At 39.0% G+C, this 19330-nt stretch overlaps 1 protein-coding gene across 1 annotated transcript in view; it reads right to left on the bottom strand.

Annotated features, from left to right (window-relative positions):
• Window positions 1–4080: 4080 nt before the first annotated feature.
• Window positions 4081–19330, bottom strand: part of LOC103608795 (WD repeat-containing protein 65-like) — a 30105-nt gene continuing 14855 nt past the window's right edge. Inside the window, exons 5-9 of the mRNA XM_008593190.1 lie at window positions 18541–18748; window positions 14939–15091; window positions 5845–5984; window positions 4904–5069; window positions 4081–4203 (exon numbers count right to left, since the gene is read on the bottom strand). Of these exons, the coding sequence (XP_008591412.1) occupies window positions 4081–4203; window positions 4904–5069; window positions 5845–5984; window positions 14939–15091; window positions 18541–18748 (790 nt within the window). The remainder of the gene's footprint in view (window positions 4204–4903; window positions 5070–5844; window positions 5985–14938; window positions 15092–18540; window positions 18749–19330) is intronic.

The raw sequence follows: 19330 nt of genomic DNA, 5'->3' as shown, positions 1-19330 counted from the left end.
AAAATATGTATAAGCAATTTTGATTCAATAAAAATTAAAAAGAAATCATTTAAAGTCTCTGGAAATTGTCCTAAGGCATACAGCAAATGGAGAAATTCATTCAAGATAGTCTACTCAATCTTGGTAAGAATAGAGTCTGTGATATTCGAGCCATGGCTTGCTCTGTTACCCACCCCAGCTCCAAGGACTTCACTGTTGTGCACTCTGGGCAGCAGTGGCCCCTGCAGCTTCCAATCTTGGGCTACGGTTTCACTCTGGCAAGAGTAGATTGCTGGCATTTCTTGTTGCTGCCCTAGCCCCAGGTTGCGGAAGCTCTGTTCCAAGTAGGCGTGGCCAAGAGAACCTAGACTCCCTTCCCTTGGCCAGTCCCCACTCGTCAGTGTAAGCTTTACTCCATGTGCAGCAGGCCACAAATAACAGTGCCTGATTGTTCCGATCCCAGTTCGCTCATAGGGAGGAGGTGCTACGCCATGAGGGGCAAGCTGAAAAGAACAGGGGATTCCATTCGTCCCCACCTCTCCACCGACCTCGCAAGTGCCACCCACAGAATGGGGATGTTGCTCCTGGAAAAGCAAGTCCCTGCCTCCAGCTCGGGTGCAGCGGAGCAAGGGTTCTGCCCAGGGGAAAGTCAGGCCATAAGACGAAGAGCTCTACAGCTCTGTTTGAGGGGACTGACTTCATTTGGAACAGAGCACGGAGAAGTCCATGCTTACGGGCATTGTCTAAGACATTGGAGATCTTGGTGGAGAGCAATTAAGAGGAGGCTGATAACTCCATAATATGAGCAAAATGGTAGAGCAGCAGAATTTTCATAGAGAGAACAGGGGAAAGCGACAGTCAAGAAGAGCCTATCTGGGATCACAGATAATGCTGGGTGCTGGGAGGTTGTGTGCAGGGGCTATGCTGCCTCCACTCAGCAGCAATCAGCTCTCTAAAAAGCTGCACAAAACCCCATTTCAACAGGGTGGCAGCCTTGCTGGCACAGAGGCTTAAACACAGGATCTGACCAAACACTGAATAAGAAACTCCTCTGACGCAGAGGCATCTCCTAGGAAGCCAGGCTTAAAAATGAAATCAAGGGAGGGGATAGCTGAACGTCGGTTAATGGACACAAAATTACAGCTAGATAGGAAAAATAATGTACAGTAGTGCTAGGCATGTATAATTAACAATTATTTATTGTATGTTCTCAAATGGCTAGAAGAGAGGGGCTCAAATATTCTCATCACAAAGAAATGATACAGTTTATGGGCTGGCCTGTGGCTCACTTGCAAGAGTGTGTTGCTGATAATACCAAGACCTAGGGTTTGGATCCCTATATAGGGTTGGCCGGTTTCCTCACTTGGGAGAGTGTGGTGCTGACAACACCAAGTCAAGGGTTAAGATCCCCTTACCAGTCATCTTTAAAAAAAAAAAAGAAATGATACAGTTTTACAATGATGAATATGCTAATTACCCTGATTTTATCATCACTAATTGTATACGTGTATTGAAATATAATTCTGTATCCCATAAATATGTACAATCAATACGTGTCAATAGATGCAGAAAAAGCATTTGACAAAATTCCCCCTTTCCGTATTTGGAATGCTCTTCTCCTATAGTAGACCTAGCCCCCATTATCTTCAATGTATGTGCTTATTTTCTTGCTCTTCCTATAAGTAACCAATCTCCTGACCCATTAGCCACCTCTGGGTATTTCCATGACTCCTACCCTGTCATCTTTAGTCACCTCCTCAGCACCATCTCCACCTCTTACATTGCATTTCCTAATTGTTTGTTACTATTACATAAAAAAACACTTTAAAAATACAGTGACTCTATTTCCAACAATATTCCTACATTCATTAATTTTAATAGTTTCCCTAAACATTCTTTGAATTTTCTATATACCCAGTCAAGTTGTCTGTGACAGTTTTATTTTTTCCTTTCCAATCTTTATGCCTTTTCTTTTCTTGCCTTATTGCACTGGAGAGGGACTCAGGAAAAGGCTAACAGAACGCATCATGTTTGTTCTCTCTTGCGGAGGAAATGCTTTCATAATTTCATGATCAAGTATACTGTTTGTTGTAGGTTTAGGAAATTCCCCATTATTTCTAGTTTGTTAAGTGCTTTTAAAAAAATCATGAAAGGATGTTAAATTTTACCAAGTTTTATTATATCTGCATTTATAGAGGTAAGCATATGATTTTTCTTCCTTATTAGGTTAATGTGGTACATAGCACATTAATTGATTTCAAAATCTAAAACGACCTTGCATTCTTGGAATAAACCCAGCTTGGTCATGCTGCATTATTGTGTTTATATATTGCTGGGTTGGTTTGAAAATATTTTGTTCAGAACTTTTCTATGTTCATGAAAAAGACTGGCTTATTATTTTTCTTTCTTGTGGTGTCTTTGACAGGTTTTGGTATCATGATTAAGCTGGCCTCATAGAACATCAAATATTCCCTCTCTTTTCAATTCTCTAGAAGAATTGTTTTCAAGATTAGTGTTATTTTTTCCTTAAATGTTGATGTGGGCCTAGAGTTTTCTTTGTAGGAAGGTTTAAAATTACAGTTTAAATTTTTATAGGAATTTGACAGTTTCATCTATACATTCAAATTTATTTGCATAAAGCTGTTTATAATATCCTGTTATGATCTTTTTAATGTCTATAGAAACTACAGTGGTATCTCCTTTTCATTCCTCATACTTATTATTTGTGTCTTCTCTCTCTCTCTCTCTCTTTTTTCTTGATCAGTTGTGCCAAGGGTTTGTCCATTTTGTGTTATCAAAGTATCAAGTTTTGGTTTTAATGATCTTCTTTTATATGTTTATTTTCTATTTCATTAACTTCTGCTCCTAACTTTATTATTTTTTGCCTTTTTAAAATTAAAAAAAATTTTTTAATTGCTATATTTATTATTACACAATGCACTCATTTTTTTCTGGCCCTCTACCAATTTCTCGCTAACCACCCCTCCCCCTGCCCCTTTCTCAGTTCTGTTCTCTCCTTTTGGGAGTTCAACAAATTATTGTGGTGGTTGTATCTTGCTTTTTTTGTGTTTATTTGTTTATTAGTTATTTATTTTTTAGCTCCCACTTATGAGCGAGGACATGCAGTATTTCTCTTTCTGTGCCTGGCTTATTTCACTTAAAATAATTTTCTCTAAGTTCATCCATGTTTTCTTTGAATTTAATTTGCTGTTCTTTTTCTAACCTCTTGAGGTGGATGCTTATATCATGGATTTTCATCTTCTTCTGCTCCTAATATATGTATTGAAGGTGTAAGTTTTCCTTCACGTATGGCCTTAGCTGCATCCTCTATCTGCAGTTTTAAAAATGTCACACACGTAATTCCAGCACGGGACCCTGATAGAGACACGTGTTGTAAGCACTTGTGAAGCGATGAAGCAAGTGGCTGCTTCTTGGACTGGTGACGCAGGGCCCCTGTGAGGCACGCGTGCGGCTCCAGAGACCACTGGGGTCACCTTCTGTGCTTTCACCTATGGCTCCACAGTCACTGAAGACTAATGACACTGTCGAAGCTAAAGAAACTCAGCAGCTCTTGCAATAACGCCTGCGTTTACACAGCCCTTTTGCCTCCCAAGTTTTTTTACTTTTCCTTCCCATGACCTTTAAATTGCTGAAGTTAATGGTCAATTTTTATTCTTTACTTGACTGTTCTCTGATACCTAGTACCACTGACCACTCATCCCCTTTTGAAAATCACTTAGTTCCCTGGCTTCTTTGATGCAATTCTCTGATTCTAGGTTCTCCTTATATTTTCATTTTCAGCATTTCATTGGCTTCTCTTCTTTTACCAATCCCTTAAATGTTGGTCACCCCTCTCATGCCTGAGATCCTTCTCAGATTCTACACAGGCCCTGTGCCTCTGACTTCTGCTACCGCCCAATCTCCTGAATCTTCATTTTCAGCCCTGACTTCTTTCCTGTCCTCCGCACACATATATCACACTTCTTGGGCACATTAAATGTAACATGTCCAAAATGAAACTTAATATATTTCTTCTCTCTGCATCCTGTTGGCTAGCAGAGTGCTTGGCTCTGTGCCCCTTGTTTCCCTAGACACTGTTCACTAGCTTACCTTCCCTGTGTGTCCTTTCAGGTTTGTGATGTTCTCTAGGCTTGTGGTGGTAAAAATGTGAATCACATTTCCATTGGCTGCAGCAAACAGGTGACCTCCATTGCTAAAGGAACACTGCAGGGAAACACAGCAAGAGAGCAAGCAAGCAAGACATGAGCAGTCCAATTGGATACTGCAGTCAAAAGCTGCTTTTCCCAAAGAGTTCTGCCTGAAACTATGTGTGGCGGTGGAAGCGGGGGAGATGCAAATAGGACTGAGAGGTGGCTGACATTTTCAGACACTTTCACCATTCCCGTGGCCAAGATGCTGGCTCTGCCATGCCCACTAATCATTAAGCTGCTTGGATCACAGAGCGCTCATCTCGTCTGTGGAAGCACCATTTCACACTGGGGAAGTGATTCCTGAAATCATTGTCTTGTTTCATCATCTGCAAGTCATCTCAGGGGGAATCTGATGGGCTGTTTCCTGGGTCCTCCCAGACCCCAACCTCACCTTCCCGATTGTGACTCCGATTCAGAGATTACTTTTTTTTTCAATATTTAATACTCCACAATTACAGAGAGGGCTTATCATAGGTAGGATCTCACAAGGTTTTAGGTTCAATGAAATATTTTGGTGGGTTTAAGAAAACAGGGATAGAACCATGCACTCAATAAATTTGTTGGGAGAAGAACTGAATTTTTTCCATTTTTTTTTTAAGCCACTAAAGTTCTCTAAGACAGACTTTACTCTCACCTCCCCAGAGTGTGTTAGTTCTTGATATTTCAACCCTGGCATTCCAAGAAACTGGACATTTATCTCGAGCAGTTTTTACCTCTCTGCATCCTCTGACCGAGTATTCTTTGAAAGCACGAATATCATCAATGAGTAGATTCATAAGGCGTAGTTTGTCAGCGAACCCTACTACAATGTAGTGTCCAGATGGATGAAGGCTGACCGTATATGCCTCTTCTTGATATTCCTTAAATAGTTCCAGAGTGCTGTGAAAAAGATAAGTTATTAAATGAGAAGCCTAGCTCACTAAATCCCTTGAAACCTGCATTGTATCTGGTATATATTGTTATCATAGCCCTTGAAATACTTCATTGCTTGTCATTATTGGTTCCTCTCTTTTCCAGATTTTGGTTCCCTGAAGATAGTGTCCAGCACTGAGTATGGCAAATAGGGGAACTGGTCAAGTGGTTGTCTAGTGGTGCTGAAGACACAGGTGAATTTAGATTCCAAAAATTACCATCTTTCCCCCCCAGCAGCCCCAGCAAGTGTATACACGAGCAAAGAAAACAGTGTAGGGCTAATCTAGGGTTGGAGATTCTCAGGGAATCTGTGCCAGAAGGACAAAATCACTAGGGAGCTGGGGGTGGCTGGGGCAGTGTCGAGGAGAAAGAGTGGGAATAAAAAGTCTGGAGAGCTCCATGAGGTAAAAAGACCTGGTATGACTGAGGGATAGGAGAGCTGGAAGGATACTGGAGGCTGTGTAGGAAGGTGAGATATCAGGGTGTTATCTTTATACCCCTAGTGTCTAGCAGAGTGTCAGGCATGTTGTAAGCATTTAATAAACCACAGAGTAATTTCCCAGCCCATGCAAGGGTGAGAAACAGGTAGGTTGACTAACTTGATTTAAAAAAAAATTTTTTTTTCCAACCAAAGGCTTCTAAATAATTAAATTTTACAACTCTCTAATTAAAACAATTAATATATACAAAATTAATAACTGAAAACCTGCTTTCTACATTAGCAGAGCCTTTTATTCCTTACTTTGTTTCATAATTCCAGAGGCGAATGGATCGATCCAGAGAACAGGTGGCAACGAGAGGTTTGCGGATGCAGGTAGCTAGACCGGTGATGGCTGCTGAGTGTAATGGATACATCAGATACTCAAAGTGAGCAGGCTCCCCCTGGAGAAATCATATGGAATGAGATCCAGCAGAGTAAGCAAAAGGCTGGCTGTGCACTTCAGCTCTAGTTAGCACCCATGGACATGAATTAGTTTGGGTGCACAGAAATTAGGATGTAGGCACATTGTTTTAATGTTATGCATATTTTCCTATGCCAGTATTATTTTAAAACATGATTTTAATGGAAATAAAATATTTTATTCCATGGATATCCTAGAATTTAACTTAACCATTACTCTACAGTGGGAACATTTAAATAGTTTCCAATTTTTGTTATTTAGGAATAACACTAGACTAAACATCCTTGCATATATGTCCTTGTGTATCTCTCTGATTCCTTAGGATATACTTCCAGAAGACTAATACCGGGTAAAATGGTATGAATGATTTTAAGAATCTTGATAAATAATGCCAAGTTTCTCTTTATAGAGACTGTACTAATGACCACCAGCAGCAAATGGGAGTTGAGTTGGTTGAACGATTTTCAATTAAAATGCATCCTATTACATTGGTCCTGTAGGTTCCAGATGTCTGTCATCAGCAGCTTTATCTGAATGAGGAGTGATGGTTGGGAAATGTAATTAGGTATACGAATTTAGGTCTGTTCACAAACCAAGACCAAAGCTGATATGGGAATTCCCTCAAATTCTGGCTCACTTACAAACTTATCTGCATCCATTCTATCCTACTCTGCTATCCGAGAGAAAGAGGTGCTGTGCTGGGCTGGGAGGCAGGTGCAGACTATTACTAGTCTTCTCCATCTGTTACCCCTTCTTTCTCCAATATCTTAAACCTGCTTGTCACTACCAGCACATTCCTATTATCTTTTAAGTACATTCAAATCTCTCTTGTCTTAAAAACAAAAGCAATAGTCCCTCTTCCCCTTCTTCGCTGTACCTTTGCCTGAGTAGTCACGTAATAATGGAGAATCAGACAAGCAGGCTTACTGGTTTCACATACAATTCATGACCACAAACCTCTAATGGGCATTTAACACTGGCTGGTATTACATGTTTTTCAATAAGTTCACTTTATTTTATTTTTTTCCTTTTTGTCTCTTTTTTACTGACCAGTAACAGGATTGCAACCCTCGATGTCACGCCCGTACTGGGGACTGGCAACGGGATTGCAACCCTCGGTGTCGCGCCCATACCGGGGACTGGCAACGGAATCGCAACCCTCGGTGTCGCGCCCGTACCGGGGACTGGCAACAGGATTGCAACCGTCGGTGTTGCGCCCGCACCACGCTCAGCCAGTGAGCGGGAACCGGTCTCCACATGGAATCCGAACCCTTGGTGGGAGTGGCGCACTCTCCAGTGCGCCACCGGGCTGGCCCAATAAGTTCACTTTCTGAATACCCAAAACAACTATTTCATACTATTTATTCTCTCTTTTCAAACCTTCCAAACTCTTTCTCCTGTCCCCAAATCTCATCTGAGGATATTATCTCATATTTCATTGATCTTTCTATCTTTTCCCCTTTATTTTGTATCCCAGGAGCAGAGTTGCACACTATCATAATTAATTCATGTAAGGCCAATTTTATTTTATGTTTATTTTATTTATTTGAGTTGCACACTATCATAATTAATTCATGTAAGGCCAATTTTATTTTATGTTTATTTTATTTTATTTATTCCTTGTTCTATTTTCATTGCTGTTTCTCTGTTATCATAGGCACCACATAATAGATTTCATTTATGTCCTCAAATATATACATATATGTTTTATATTTCTATAAATGACATTGTGCTTTAGATTTCATTCTGTAGTTTTACTTTTTCCTTTTAACACTATATATTTAAGGAATCATCTGTGTTGCAGCTTGTATAATTTGTTGCTTGTAGCTGATGTTTGGCATTCTATAGTATTCACCCAGCTACTTCTCCATTATCATGTGGATTGTCTTCAACTCTTTGTTGCTAGAAAAACTACGGTGAACATCCTTGTACGTGTTCTTCAGTGGCCCTGCAGGATGGAATTCCCAGTATGTATTCAGTGGCAGATTACTGGATAACAAGGCACATGCATTCTCTATTTGACCAAGAACTCTCAGATTGCTCTCGAGAATGGCTGTACCAATTTACACTCCTATCATCACCACATCTGGAGTCCCATTCTCCCCTATCCTCAGAAATCTCTGGTGATATCTGAATTTCTAATTTTTGAAAATGTAATAAAGAAACTTCTTATAAAGAAGCATCTCAGAGTTGTTTTAATTTGCATTTTCCTGCTCATAGGCAACAGAAACTGTCTGAGAGTGACCAGATATTGAATTTAATAGACAAATGCTTCCAAGGAGGCTTTTAAAATATATTTAAAGATCTAAAGTAAACCATGATTAAAGAAGTAAAGAAAGGAATGATGACAATGTCCTTCAAATAGAGAACGATAAAGGAATCCCATCAATAAAAGGACAGTATAAAAAATGGAAATTCTAGAGTTAAAAAGTACAACAACTGAAATGAAAAATCCACTAGAAGAGGCTCAAGAGTAGATGTGATCTTGCAGAAGAATTGGTGAAATTAATAGATCAATAAACATTACACAAATCTGAAGATCAGAGAGAAAAAAGATTGAATAAAATTAAGAGCCTCAGATAGAAGTGGGACACCATTAAGCACACCAATTTATGTATAATATAAGTACCAGAAGAATAGGAGAAAGAGAAAGCAGATAAAAATAGTTGAATAAATAACATCTGAAAACATTCCAAATTTATTTAAAAAACATTAATGTAGGGCCGGCCCCGTGGCGCACTCAGGAGAGTGCAGTGCTCCCACCGCGGGTTCGGATCCTATATAGGGTATGGCCGGTGTGCTCACTGGTTGAGCGCGGTGCGGCTGGTCACCAAAAAGACAAAAAAAGACCCCAAAACATTAATGTATACATACAGGAAGCTCAATGAACTCCAAGTAGAAAAAATACAGAGACCCATAAACGGACACATCATTGTAAAAATGCTAAAAGTTGAAGACAAGGAGAAAATTTTGAAAGCAGCAAGAGAAAAATGACTGATCACTTACAAGGGAACTCCAAAAGGATAAATAGCAGACTTCTCAGCAAAAACAAGGGACACCAGAAAGGAGTGAAATAACATGTTCAAAGTGCTCAAAGAGAAAATTGTCAACCAAGAATCCTATATCCAGCAAAGCTGTCTTTCAATACTGAAGGTGAAATAAAAACATTCTCAACAAAAACTGAAAGAATGTATTGCTAGCAGGCCTGCCTTACAGAAAACCCTAAAGGAAATCCTTCAGACTGAAAGAAAGTGACACTGAACAATAATTCAAATTTATAATTAGGTAATTATAAAATATAATATATATATACATTTATCATTCTTTTTTAAACTGATTTTAAAAGCAATTGTATAACACAATAATGTACTGTTGGGTCTATAACATATAGAAATGTAACACATTTGGCAATAACAGCACACAGATGGTAGGTGGCAGCAAATCTGTACTGGATTAAAGAAATGGCTCCAAATCCACAGAAAAAAATGAGGAGAACCATAAATGATAAATAAGAAAGTTAATATAAGAAAGTTATAGATATATATGTGTTCCCCATTCTTCCCTTAGCCTATTTAAAAGACAAAAAAGTATATAAGGTAATAATTATAACAACATATTGTTGGGTTTGTAATGTTTATAAATGTAATATATATAACAATAATACCACAAAAAGGGGAAAAGGGAATGGAACTATATAGGAGTAACATTTCTATATTTTATTGGCATGAAGTTAGTTTAAATTTGAGCCTGATTAGACAAGTTAAAATATACATGGTAAGCTGAAGAAAATAATCAAAACGATATAGTGAAAAAAAACAATTAAAGAAATTAAAATACTACATTAAACATTCACTTAATGTGAAAAAAATCAGTTAAAAGGGAATAGAGGAACAACAGCAATAACAACAACTAAAACACCCACAATACACATAGAAAACAAAAGGTAACATGGCAGATATAAATCCAGTTATACCAATAATAACATTTAATTTGAATAGATTAAACAATCCAATTAAAAGTCAGAGATGGCCAGACTTAATAAAAGAACAAGATCCAATTACATGCTGTGTACAAGAGACACATTTTGGAATCTAAGATACAAATACTTTCACATTGAAAGTAAAATGATGGGAAAAGATATACCATGCAAATAGCAACCACAAGAAAGCTGGAGTGGCTATAGCCATATCAGAAAAAATAGGCTTCAATACAAAAAATGTTACTAGAAATAGAGAGACATTTTATAATGATAAAAGGGTCCATCCAGCAGGAAGATATATTAGGTATGAACATATGTGTACATAACAACACAGTACCAAAACACACAAAGTAAAAACTGTCAGGAATGATGGGGATAATAGACAATTCAACAACATGAGCTGAAGACTGCAATACCCCACTTTCAATAATGGATAGGACAATTAGGCAGAAGATAAAAAAAACTCAGAAGATTTGAATGCCACTAAAAACCAACTAGACCTAACAGACATCTCTAAGACACCCATCTCAATAACAGCAGAATACAAATTCTCCTCAAGCACACATAGAACATTCTCCAGGACAGACTATACTGCTAGGCCATAAAGCAAACCTCAATAAATTAAAACAATATATAAATAATACAAAATATATTCTCTAAGTACAATGAAATTAAATTAGAAATCAATAACAAAAACATTGGAAAACTCACAAATATATGAAAATTAAACAACACACTCATAAAACCAACGGGTCAAAGTAGAAATCAAAAGGAAAGTCAAAATATTTGGGATGAATAAAAATACACACCACACTAAAATTTGTGGGAAGCAGTAATTAGAGGGAAATTTTATGCTTGCAAATACTTACATTAAAAAAGAAGCAAGATCTTAAATAAGTAACCTAACCTTCCACCTTAAGACATTGGAATAAAAGAACAAACCAAACTTAGTGCGAGCCAAAGGAAAGAAGCAGTAAAGATGAAAGTGGACATTAATGAAATAGAGAATAAGAAAACAATAGAAAAAAATCAATAAAACCAAAAGCTGGTTCTTTGAAGAGACCAATGATATGTGAGAAAATCAAATTAATAGAATCAGAAATGGAGGGTACATTCCTATCAAGCTCACAGAAATAAAAAGAATAATAAAGGAGTCCTATGAACAATTGTATGCCACTAAATTAGATGAAACTTAGATGAAATGGATAAATTCCTAGAAAGACACAAACTATGAAACTGATTCAAGAAGAAATAGACAATCTAAATAAATGTATAACAAGTAAAGAAATTAAATTAATAAAAAAAACTTCCCACACAAAAATAGCCCAGGCCCAGATGGCTTTACTGGTGAATTCTACTAAACATTTAAAAAAGAATTAATACCAATTCTTTACAAACTCTTCAAAAAGACAGAAGAAGAGGTTGGAATATTTTACAATTCATTCTATGGGGCCCTGATACCAAAAGCAGGCAATGACATCACAAGAAAACTACAGATCACTCTCTCTTATGAATATGGATATAAAAATCCTCATAACATACTAGCAAACTGAAACTAGTAGAATATAAAAAGGATTATACACCATGATCAAGTAGATTTTATCCCAGGAATGCAAGGGTAGTTTAACATCTGAAAATCAATGAATATAATACAAGGATAGTTCAAAAAATTCATGGAAAAATAGAATTAAAAGATAATATGGGGCTGGCCAGTTAGCTCAGTTTGTTAGAACATGGTGGTGATAATGCCAAGTTCCAGGGTTCAATCTGTGTACCACCCAGCCATCAAAAAAAGAAATTAAAAAAAAGATAATAGGATTTTTTACATGAACTTTTTGAAGGCTCCCTCATACACCATGTTAATAGAATAAAAAACAAAACCCACATGATCATTTCGATAGACACAGAAAAAGCATTTGACAAAACCAACACCCTTTTATGCTAAAAACACTCAACAGACTGGGAATAAAAGAGAACTTTTTCAGCCCGATAAAGGGTATCTTCAAAAAACCTAGAGATAACATCATACTTCATGGTGAAAGACTGGATGCTTTTCCATATGACCCAGCATTCCACTCCTAAGGTCAGGAATAAGACAAGAATGTCTGCTCTCATCACTTCTATTTAACATTGTACAAGACACTCTAATCATTGCAATTAGGCAAGGAAAATAAATATAAGGTATTCATATTAAAAAGGAAGAGCAGAACTACCTCTATTGCGGATGACATAATCTTGTATATACAAAATATCAAGGACTCCACTGAAAAATGAATAAGTGAGTTTGGCTAGGTTGCAGGATACAAGATCAGTATGCAAAAATTAATATTATTTCTATACATTTGGAATGAATAATTCAAAATAAAATTAAAAAACAATTCCATTTACAATAGCATAAAAAAGAGTAAGATATATGAGGATAAAGTTAACAAAATAAGTGAAAAAATTGTACTCTGAAAACTATAAAACATTGTCAAAACAAATTAAAGAGGATCTAAATAAATTGAAAATATCCTGTGTTCATGGATTGGAAGGCTTAATATTGTTAAGATGACAACACTCCCCAAATTGATCTACAAATTCAATTCATTCCCTAGCAGGATCCCAGGTAGCTTCTCTGTAGAAATTGACAAGTTGATTGCAAAATTCATGTGGATATGCAAGGGACCCAGAACAGCCAAAACAATGCTGAAAAGAAGAACAAAGTTGGAGGATCACACTTCCCAATTTCAAAACTTACTACTAAGTAACAGTAATCAAGACAGTGTGGTACTGGNTTGATTGCAAAATTCATGTGGATATGCAAGGGACCCAGAACAGCCAAAACAATGCTGAAAAAGAAGAACAAAGTTGGAGGATTCACACTTCCCAATTTCAAAACTTACTACTAAGTAACAGTAATCAAGACAGTGTGGTACTGTCATAAGGATGGATGGATAGATCAATGGAAGAGAATTGAGAGTCCAGAAATAAACCCATGTGTTAACTAATTTTTGGCAAGGGTGCCAAGACAATTCAATGAAGAAAGAATACTCTTTTCAACAAATGATGCTGGGACAACTGGATATCCACACACAGAAGAATGAAGTTAGACCCTCTACCCCATGCCATATACACAAATTAACTCAAGATAGATCAAAGACCTAAAAGTAAGAGCTAACACTAGAAAACTCTTAGAAGACACATAGAGGTAAATCTTTACGACCTCAGCTATGGCAATGGATTCTTAAATATAATATCAAAAGCACAAGGAACAAAATAAAAATAGATAAAGTAGACTTCATCAAAACTGAAAGCTTTTGTTCATAAAAGGACACTATCAAGAAAGTGGGGCTGGATTGTTAGCTCAGTTGTTTAGAGTGTGGTGTTATAAGATCCCCGTACTAGCCAGCTGCCAAAAAAAGAAAAAAGAAAGTGAAAAGAAAAGACGACCCACAGAATGAGAGAAAATATTTGCAAATCACATAACTGAATAATTGATAAGGAACTTATGTCTGGAATACATAAAGAACTCTTACAACTCAGTAGTAAAAAGACACATAACCCAATATTTAAAATGGGCAAAATATTTGAGGAGACATTTCTCCAAAGATATACAAATGGCCAAATGCACATGAAGAGATGTTCAGCATCATTAATCATTAGGGAAATGCAAATCAAAACTACAATGAGATACCACTTCACTCCCACGAGGATGACCATAAACAAAAAGTGACAAAATAACAATTATTGGTCAGGATATTAGGGAAATCAGAACCCTCAAACGCTGCTTATGGGAATGTAAAGTGGTGCAGCCACTTTGGAAAACTGTCTGGCAGTTCCTCAAGTGGTTAAACACGGAGATACCATATGACCCAGCATTCCACTCTTAGGAAGAGAAATGAAATATACGACCACACAAAAACTAGTACAGGAATGTTCATAGCAGCAGAGATCATAAAAGCTAAAAGGTGGAAATAACCCAAACGTCCAAAACTGTTGAACAGATAAACAAAATGTGGTATACTCACACGATAGAATATTATTTGGCTATAAAAAAGGAATGAAGTACTGATACATGTTGTGACATGGAAGAACTTTAAAAACATTATGCTAAGTCAAAGAAACCAGTCATAAAAGTCCACACAATAGACTTTGTGATTCCATCAATTTGAAATGTCCAGAATAGGCAAATCAATAGAGACATAAAGTAGGTAATTTAGGGTTGGTGGGGGTGGGGTAGTGGATGGGAGGATGGAGGGATAATAGCTAAAGGGCGTGTGCTTTTTTTGAGGTGATAAGAATGTTCTAAAATTGTGGTAATGGCTGCACAACTGTGAATATACTAAAAACCACTGAATTTTACACTCTGAATAGGTGAATTGTATCTGAATTATAACTCAATAAAGCCGTTATTTAAAAAACACCATTAATGAGAAAGATGTGTTAAAATCTGCTACTATGATTGTAGATGGTCTATGTTCCTTGTTGTTCTGTGAAATTTTGCTTGATATATTTTGAATCCATGTTATTAGGAACATACAAATTTTAAATTGTAATATATTATCGATAAAGTGAACCTTTTAATACGTGATCTTTATCTTTAATAGTGCTTTTTCACTGTAATGTTTGCAGTGTATTTATACCAGCTTTGTTATTCAAAAACTAAAAAAGCAACAATAAACATCATTTTTATATATACATCTTTGTGCACATGAGCAAATAGGGCAGTAGAAGAAATTTCTTGAAGTGTAACTGCTGGGTAAATAACATGTAGGATTTGAATTTGATAGATGTATCAGTGTGCTTCTACACGGACAGACATTTTAGGATTAGAGTGTCTTTTGCTTTGTGATGAAGGGGTGAATGAGCCCACACTCAGCCTATCTGGGTTACAACTTGCCCACGTGGTAACCAGTCTCCACACCAGGCACGCAGGCCCTGGTGTGGAAGGAAGCGTTGCTGGGAAGACTCACCTTGCTGATCTCTGTCACGGACATGGTGATGCTGTAGAGTTGGTTCTTACTGGTGCTGGCAATCAGGGTTTCCTCTGAGGGGCTGAAGCACATGCAGAGAACATCCTGTTTGTCAGACTGACTTGGGTCATTGCTCTGTGGGTCTATTGGAATCTGCCAAAGATGCAAGACAGCTGTCAGTAACGTCCGCACGCTGTCAGTGTGTCCTTAGACTTTCGGAGTTCTTTCAGATACTTTTAGCTTACAGACTCCCAGACCAGGATGCTCCCAGGGATCCTCCTCAGGTGTGGAGAAGGGAGGGCTTGAGTCACCTCTGTTGCTGTGGGTTTTAAACACTACCGTGTATTCACCTTTAAGTGATTAGAGACTGAATAATAAGACAGCAGCATATGTGAAAACTATCAATCTATAGATCTCAATTTGAGATTCCCACTTAACACGAGGATCAGTCTAAATCCCACACTTGTCTACCTGTTGGAAGCCTGTGTGTGCACTCACTTGGCACCAAGTACCCCAGTGTACATGCCAGGGCAGCACAGGGTGGGTGCCCCACTTAACACGAGGATCAGTCTAAATCCCACACTTGTCTACCTGTTGGAAGCCTTGTGTGCACTCACTTGGCACCAAGTACCCCAGTGTACATGCCAGGGCAGCACAGGGTGGGTGACAGACCAGAGAACAGAGAAAAGGTCACATAGCTCCTCCAGTGGCCTCTGAGAGGGTATATAGTTTCCAAGTAGACATTATAAAATTAGATTTTCTTTTTGTGCTATTTATCTTCTTCCATTAACACCAAACTTGCTGCAGCTCCTCCAGTGGCCTCTGAGAGGGTATATAGTTTCCAAGTAGAAATTATAAAATTAGATTTTCTTTTTGTGCTATTTATCTTCTTCCATTAACACCAAACTTGCTGAAAGGCTGGCCTGCACATACCATTTCCGCTTCCTTACCACGCCCTCTGTTCTTAATTCCTTACAATTTGGCTTCTACTGCATCATTTACTGAAACTGTCCTCATGAAGATCAGAAATTTCCTATCACCAATGCCAGAGGGCCCTGCTCAGTCCTCATCTTCTCGGCTTTTCTAGAGCCTGTAACAGTGAGGGCAGCTCTCGCCTCCCTGGGTCCTGCACACTGGGCTCTCATGCTTTGCTCCCTGTGCCTGGAGTCTGTCTTCCTATATACCCCACCCTTCTTCATGTAGCCAACTCCCCTACGCCACCAGGACAGCACTGGCTCTAGGAAGCCTTCCCTGACCTGCCCCGGGCTGGTGGTAATCCTTACATGTGCCCATAGCCCCTGGGAATTCCCTCTGTTGTCATACTTATCACAGTGTGTAAAGTAGAATGGGAGCCCTCAGGCCAAGGACCTTGTCTGTCTTGTCCTGCTGGATCCCAGCACTTAGAAAGGTGCCTGGCATGTAGCAGGTTGCTCTTCTCCTCCAGAGACAGCGAGTTCCTGGAAGGAAGGGGCCAATTCTGACTCATCTGTCACAAGTCCCAAGTCTGGAGTCTGTCCCATGGTACACAATAGATATTTGTTGAGTGAGTGAGTGAATGAATGAACGAATGGTCACTACATCTCAGCATCCTCTGCTGGGCTCCCAACCTGTCTCAGTCTATAAATCAGGAAATGCTAAGTCTTGATCTCAGTCCTCTTTTTTTCTCTCTCTATTTTTTATCTCTCAGTCACTTTACCTAATATGAGGGTTTCAACGAAAGCAATGGAAGTAAAAATAATTACAATGATAAATACTTAAAATAGTAGAAATGAAGCACCAATCACATGCCAGGCACATGCTAAGCACTATATGTGTGTGTATATATGTGTATATATTGATCCTACTCCCCAAGTCCAAATCCACATTTCCAACCGTTTCACTTGATTCTGGTCTCTGCTCACTTGTCAACTTCCTCAGTGGGGCCTTCCCTGACCACTCCTTCTAGAACACAACCCCCCTCCCTTCCCTGTCCTCCTGGTTTATTTTCTTCACTGCGTTGATTGCCATCTGACAATCTGTTTTTGTTTCTTTGGCTGTTGACTGAGCTCCAGGGGCAGGCTCTTCATGTGTTGGTTTCCCACTGTATCCCCAGCACCTACCACAGAGCCTGGCAGATAGTAAACACTGAATCAACATTTGTTAACTCAATAAACAAATAATTTGTTAGAGAATGAATTGCTTTATGGGCAAAGTAAACTCATAATGCTTCTGCCCTCTTCCCCTCAGCCCCTACCCACCTTGCTCTTACCCCCCAATTTTCTCAGGCATCCAGCCTAAAAAGCCTGGGTGTCGTCTTTGAGAGGTCCCACATCTACTCAGGGCAAGTCCTGTGGACATAACCTTCCTATAGGCGCTTGCACTTCCTGCTTCCTCTGCTACTCACGGCCCTGATCTTAAACCTCACTAACTGTGCCTAATCATAGCATAACTTCTGTCATTCTTTGAGCACTGCACACAGGCGGTCATTTCATCCTTTTGATACCTGTGGGGATGAGTTGTTTGCTCAATGAAGGTTTTGATAGACCCAGCAACTCATCTCAAGTCACTCAGCAAATAAGTGGCAGATCCAAATCTGACTCGTTCAGTGTGTTTTTAACCACTTCCAGTCCAAAGCCTTTAAAATTGCTCCCAGGGCTGGCAGGTTAGCTCAGCTGGTTAGTGCATGGTGTTGTAACACCAAGGTCAAGGGTTCAGATTCCTATACCAGCCAGCCACCTAAATAGATAGACAGACAGACAGACAGATAGATAGATAGATAGATAGATAGATAGATAGATAGATAGATAGATAGATAGATAGATAAAACTTCTCCCACTATGTATCAGAGGCAGATTCCTTTTTTAAAGCATAACTCTAAACTCAAATGCATTGCAGGGTGCCTGCTGAATCACACGATCTCCCACTATGTATCAGAGGCAGACTCCTTTTTTAAAGCATAACTCTAAACTCAAATGCATTGCAGGGTGCCTGCTGAATCACACGAACACCCATCAGGCTGGCTTTCACCAGCCTTAGCTTTCCTCTCTTCCCTTCAAGTGACTTCACTCCCTTCCCACTGGGAAACAGACCATTTCCCAAACACACCTCAGGCACCCCTCAGTGGTGCCTCTGACCAAGTTTTTCCTCCATCTGGAGTTTGTAATTTGTTTTTTCCTGTCAAATGTCATCCATCTTTTAAGACCGTTTTTCAAAGATTGCCATCAAACACCAAGAAGCCCTCTTGATTCTTCCCCAACCAGATATGATCTCTTTCCACAACACTTTGTATCATTTATTCCACAAACATTTACTGAATGCTTACCATGTGCCAGGTGGTATGCTTGGCATTAAGTATCAATAATATTATAATTATTATGGGAACACTAAGATTCAAAGAGGAAAAATAATTTGCCAAAGTTTTCTCCCAGGATTTGAATCCAGATCTTCCTCCTTCTAAACCCCAATTCCGTCTGTCTCATCCTCAGACAGATGTCTGAAGCCACCATTTCTGCTCAGTGCTACAGCCCCGTCCCCTCACATCAGATGCCTTGTCAGAGCACTGCTGCTGGAGAACAGCTGCCAACAGGACTGCAGTTTTGCTTCTTCCTTCCTTCTCTCCTTACCTGGATTTCCCTGCTCTCACGGTAAAAATCCTTATCTTCCATCTTCTCAAACAGCAGAACTCTCCCTGGCCCAGCAGAACAGGCAAATCCCTTGGAATAGGCTGCAATAGCAAACACCTGGGGCATGGTCAGCTGGCTGGGGCTAGTGGCTGTCGTGACCTGTTCGTAGGAAGGGATCGGAGAGCTGACTGGTGGAAATTCAATCAGGCTGGAAAAGAAAAATAGCATATAAAGTTTACAGACACGACCCCAAAGAGATGAATTCTCTTGGCTCCCAACCTGTCTCAGTCTATAAATCAGGAAATGCTAAGTCTTGACCTCACTCCTCTTTTTTTCTCTCTCTCTATTTTATCTCTCAGTAACCTTACCTAATATGAGGGTTGCAATGAAAGCAATGGAAGTAAAAATAATTACAATGATAAATACTTAAAGTAGTATAAACAAAGCACCAATCACATGCCAGGCACATGCTAAGCACTATATATATGTGTATATATGTGTATATACTGATCCCAGTCCCCAAGTCCAAATCCACATTTCCAGAGGGCTGTCCTTGGGTGGAGGGAAATCACCCAGTGATCCCCTTTCCCAGAGCCAAATGCTACTCCTTGGCGTGAGAACGCTACACAAACTCCAAAGGGAGAAGAAGGTTACACATTTACCTGGTAGTTTCGCGACACTGTATGGTCACTCTACAACCACAGTGATAATGGTCATCCCCATTCTGTCCAGGAAAAAATGGCTCAGAGGGGGTTGAGTTTTCTAAGATCACACCACTAGTAAGTGGTAG

This window comes from Galeopterus variegatus, unplaced genomic scaffold (genome assembly GCF_000696425.1).
Source record: "Galeopterus variegatus unplaced genomic scaffold, G_variegatus-3.0.2 Scaffold8857, whole genome shotgun sequence".
Taxonomy (NCBI): Eukaryota; Metazoa; Chordata; class Mammalia; order Dermoptera; family Cynocephalidae; genus Galeopterus; species Galeopterus variegatus.
The sequence above is the reverse complement of the archived record's forward strand: the minus strand, read 5'-3'. Positions and strand labels throughout refer to the sequence as shown.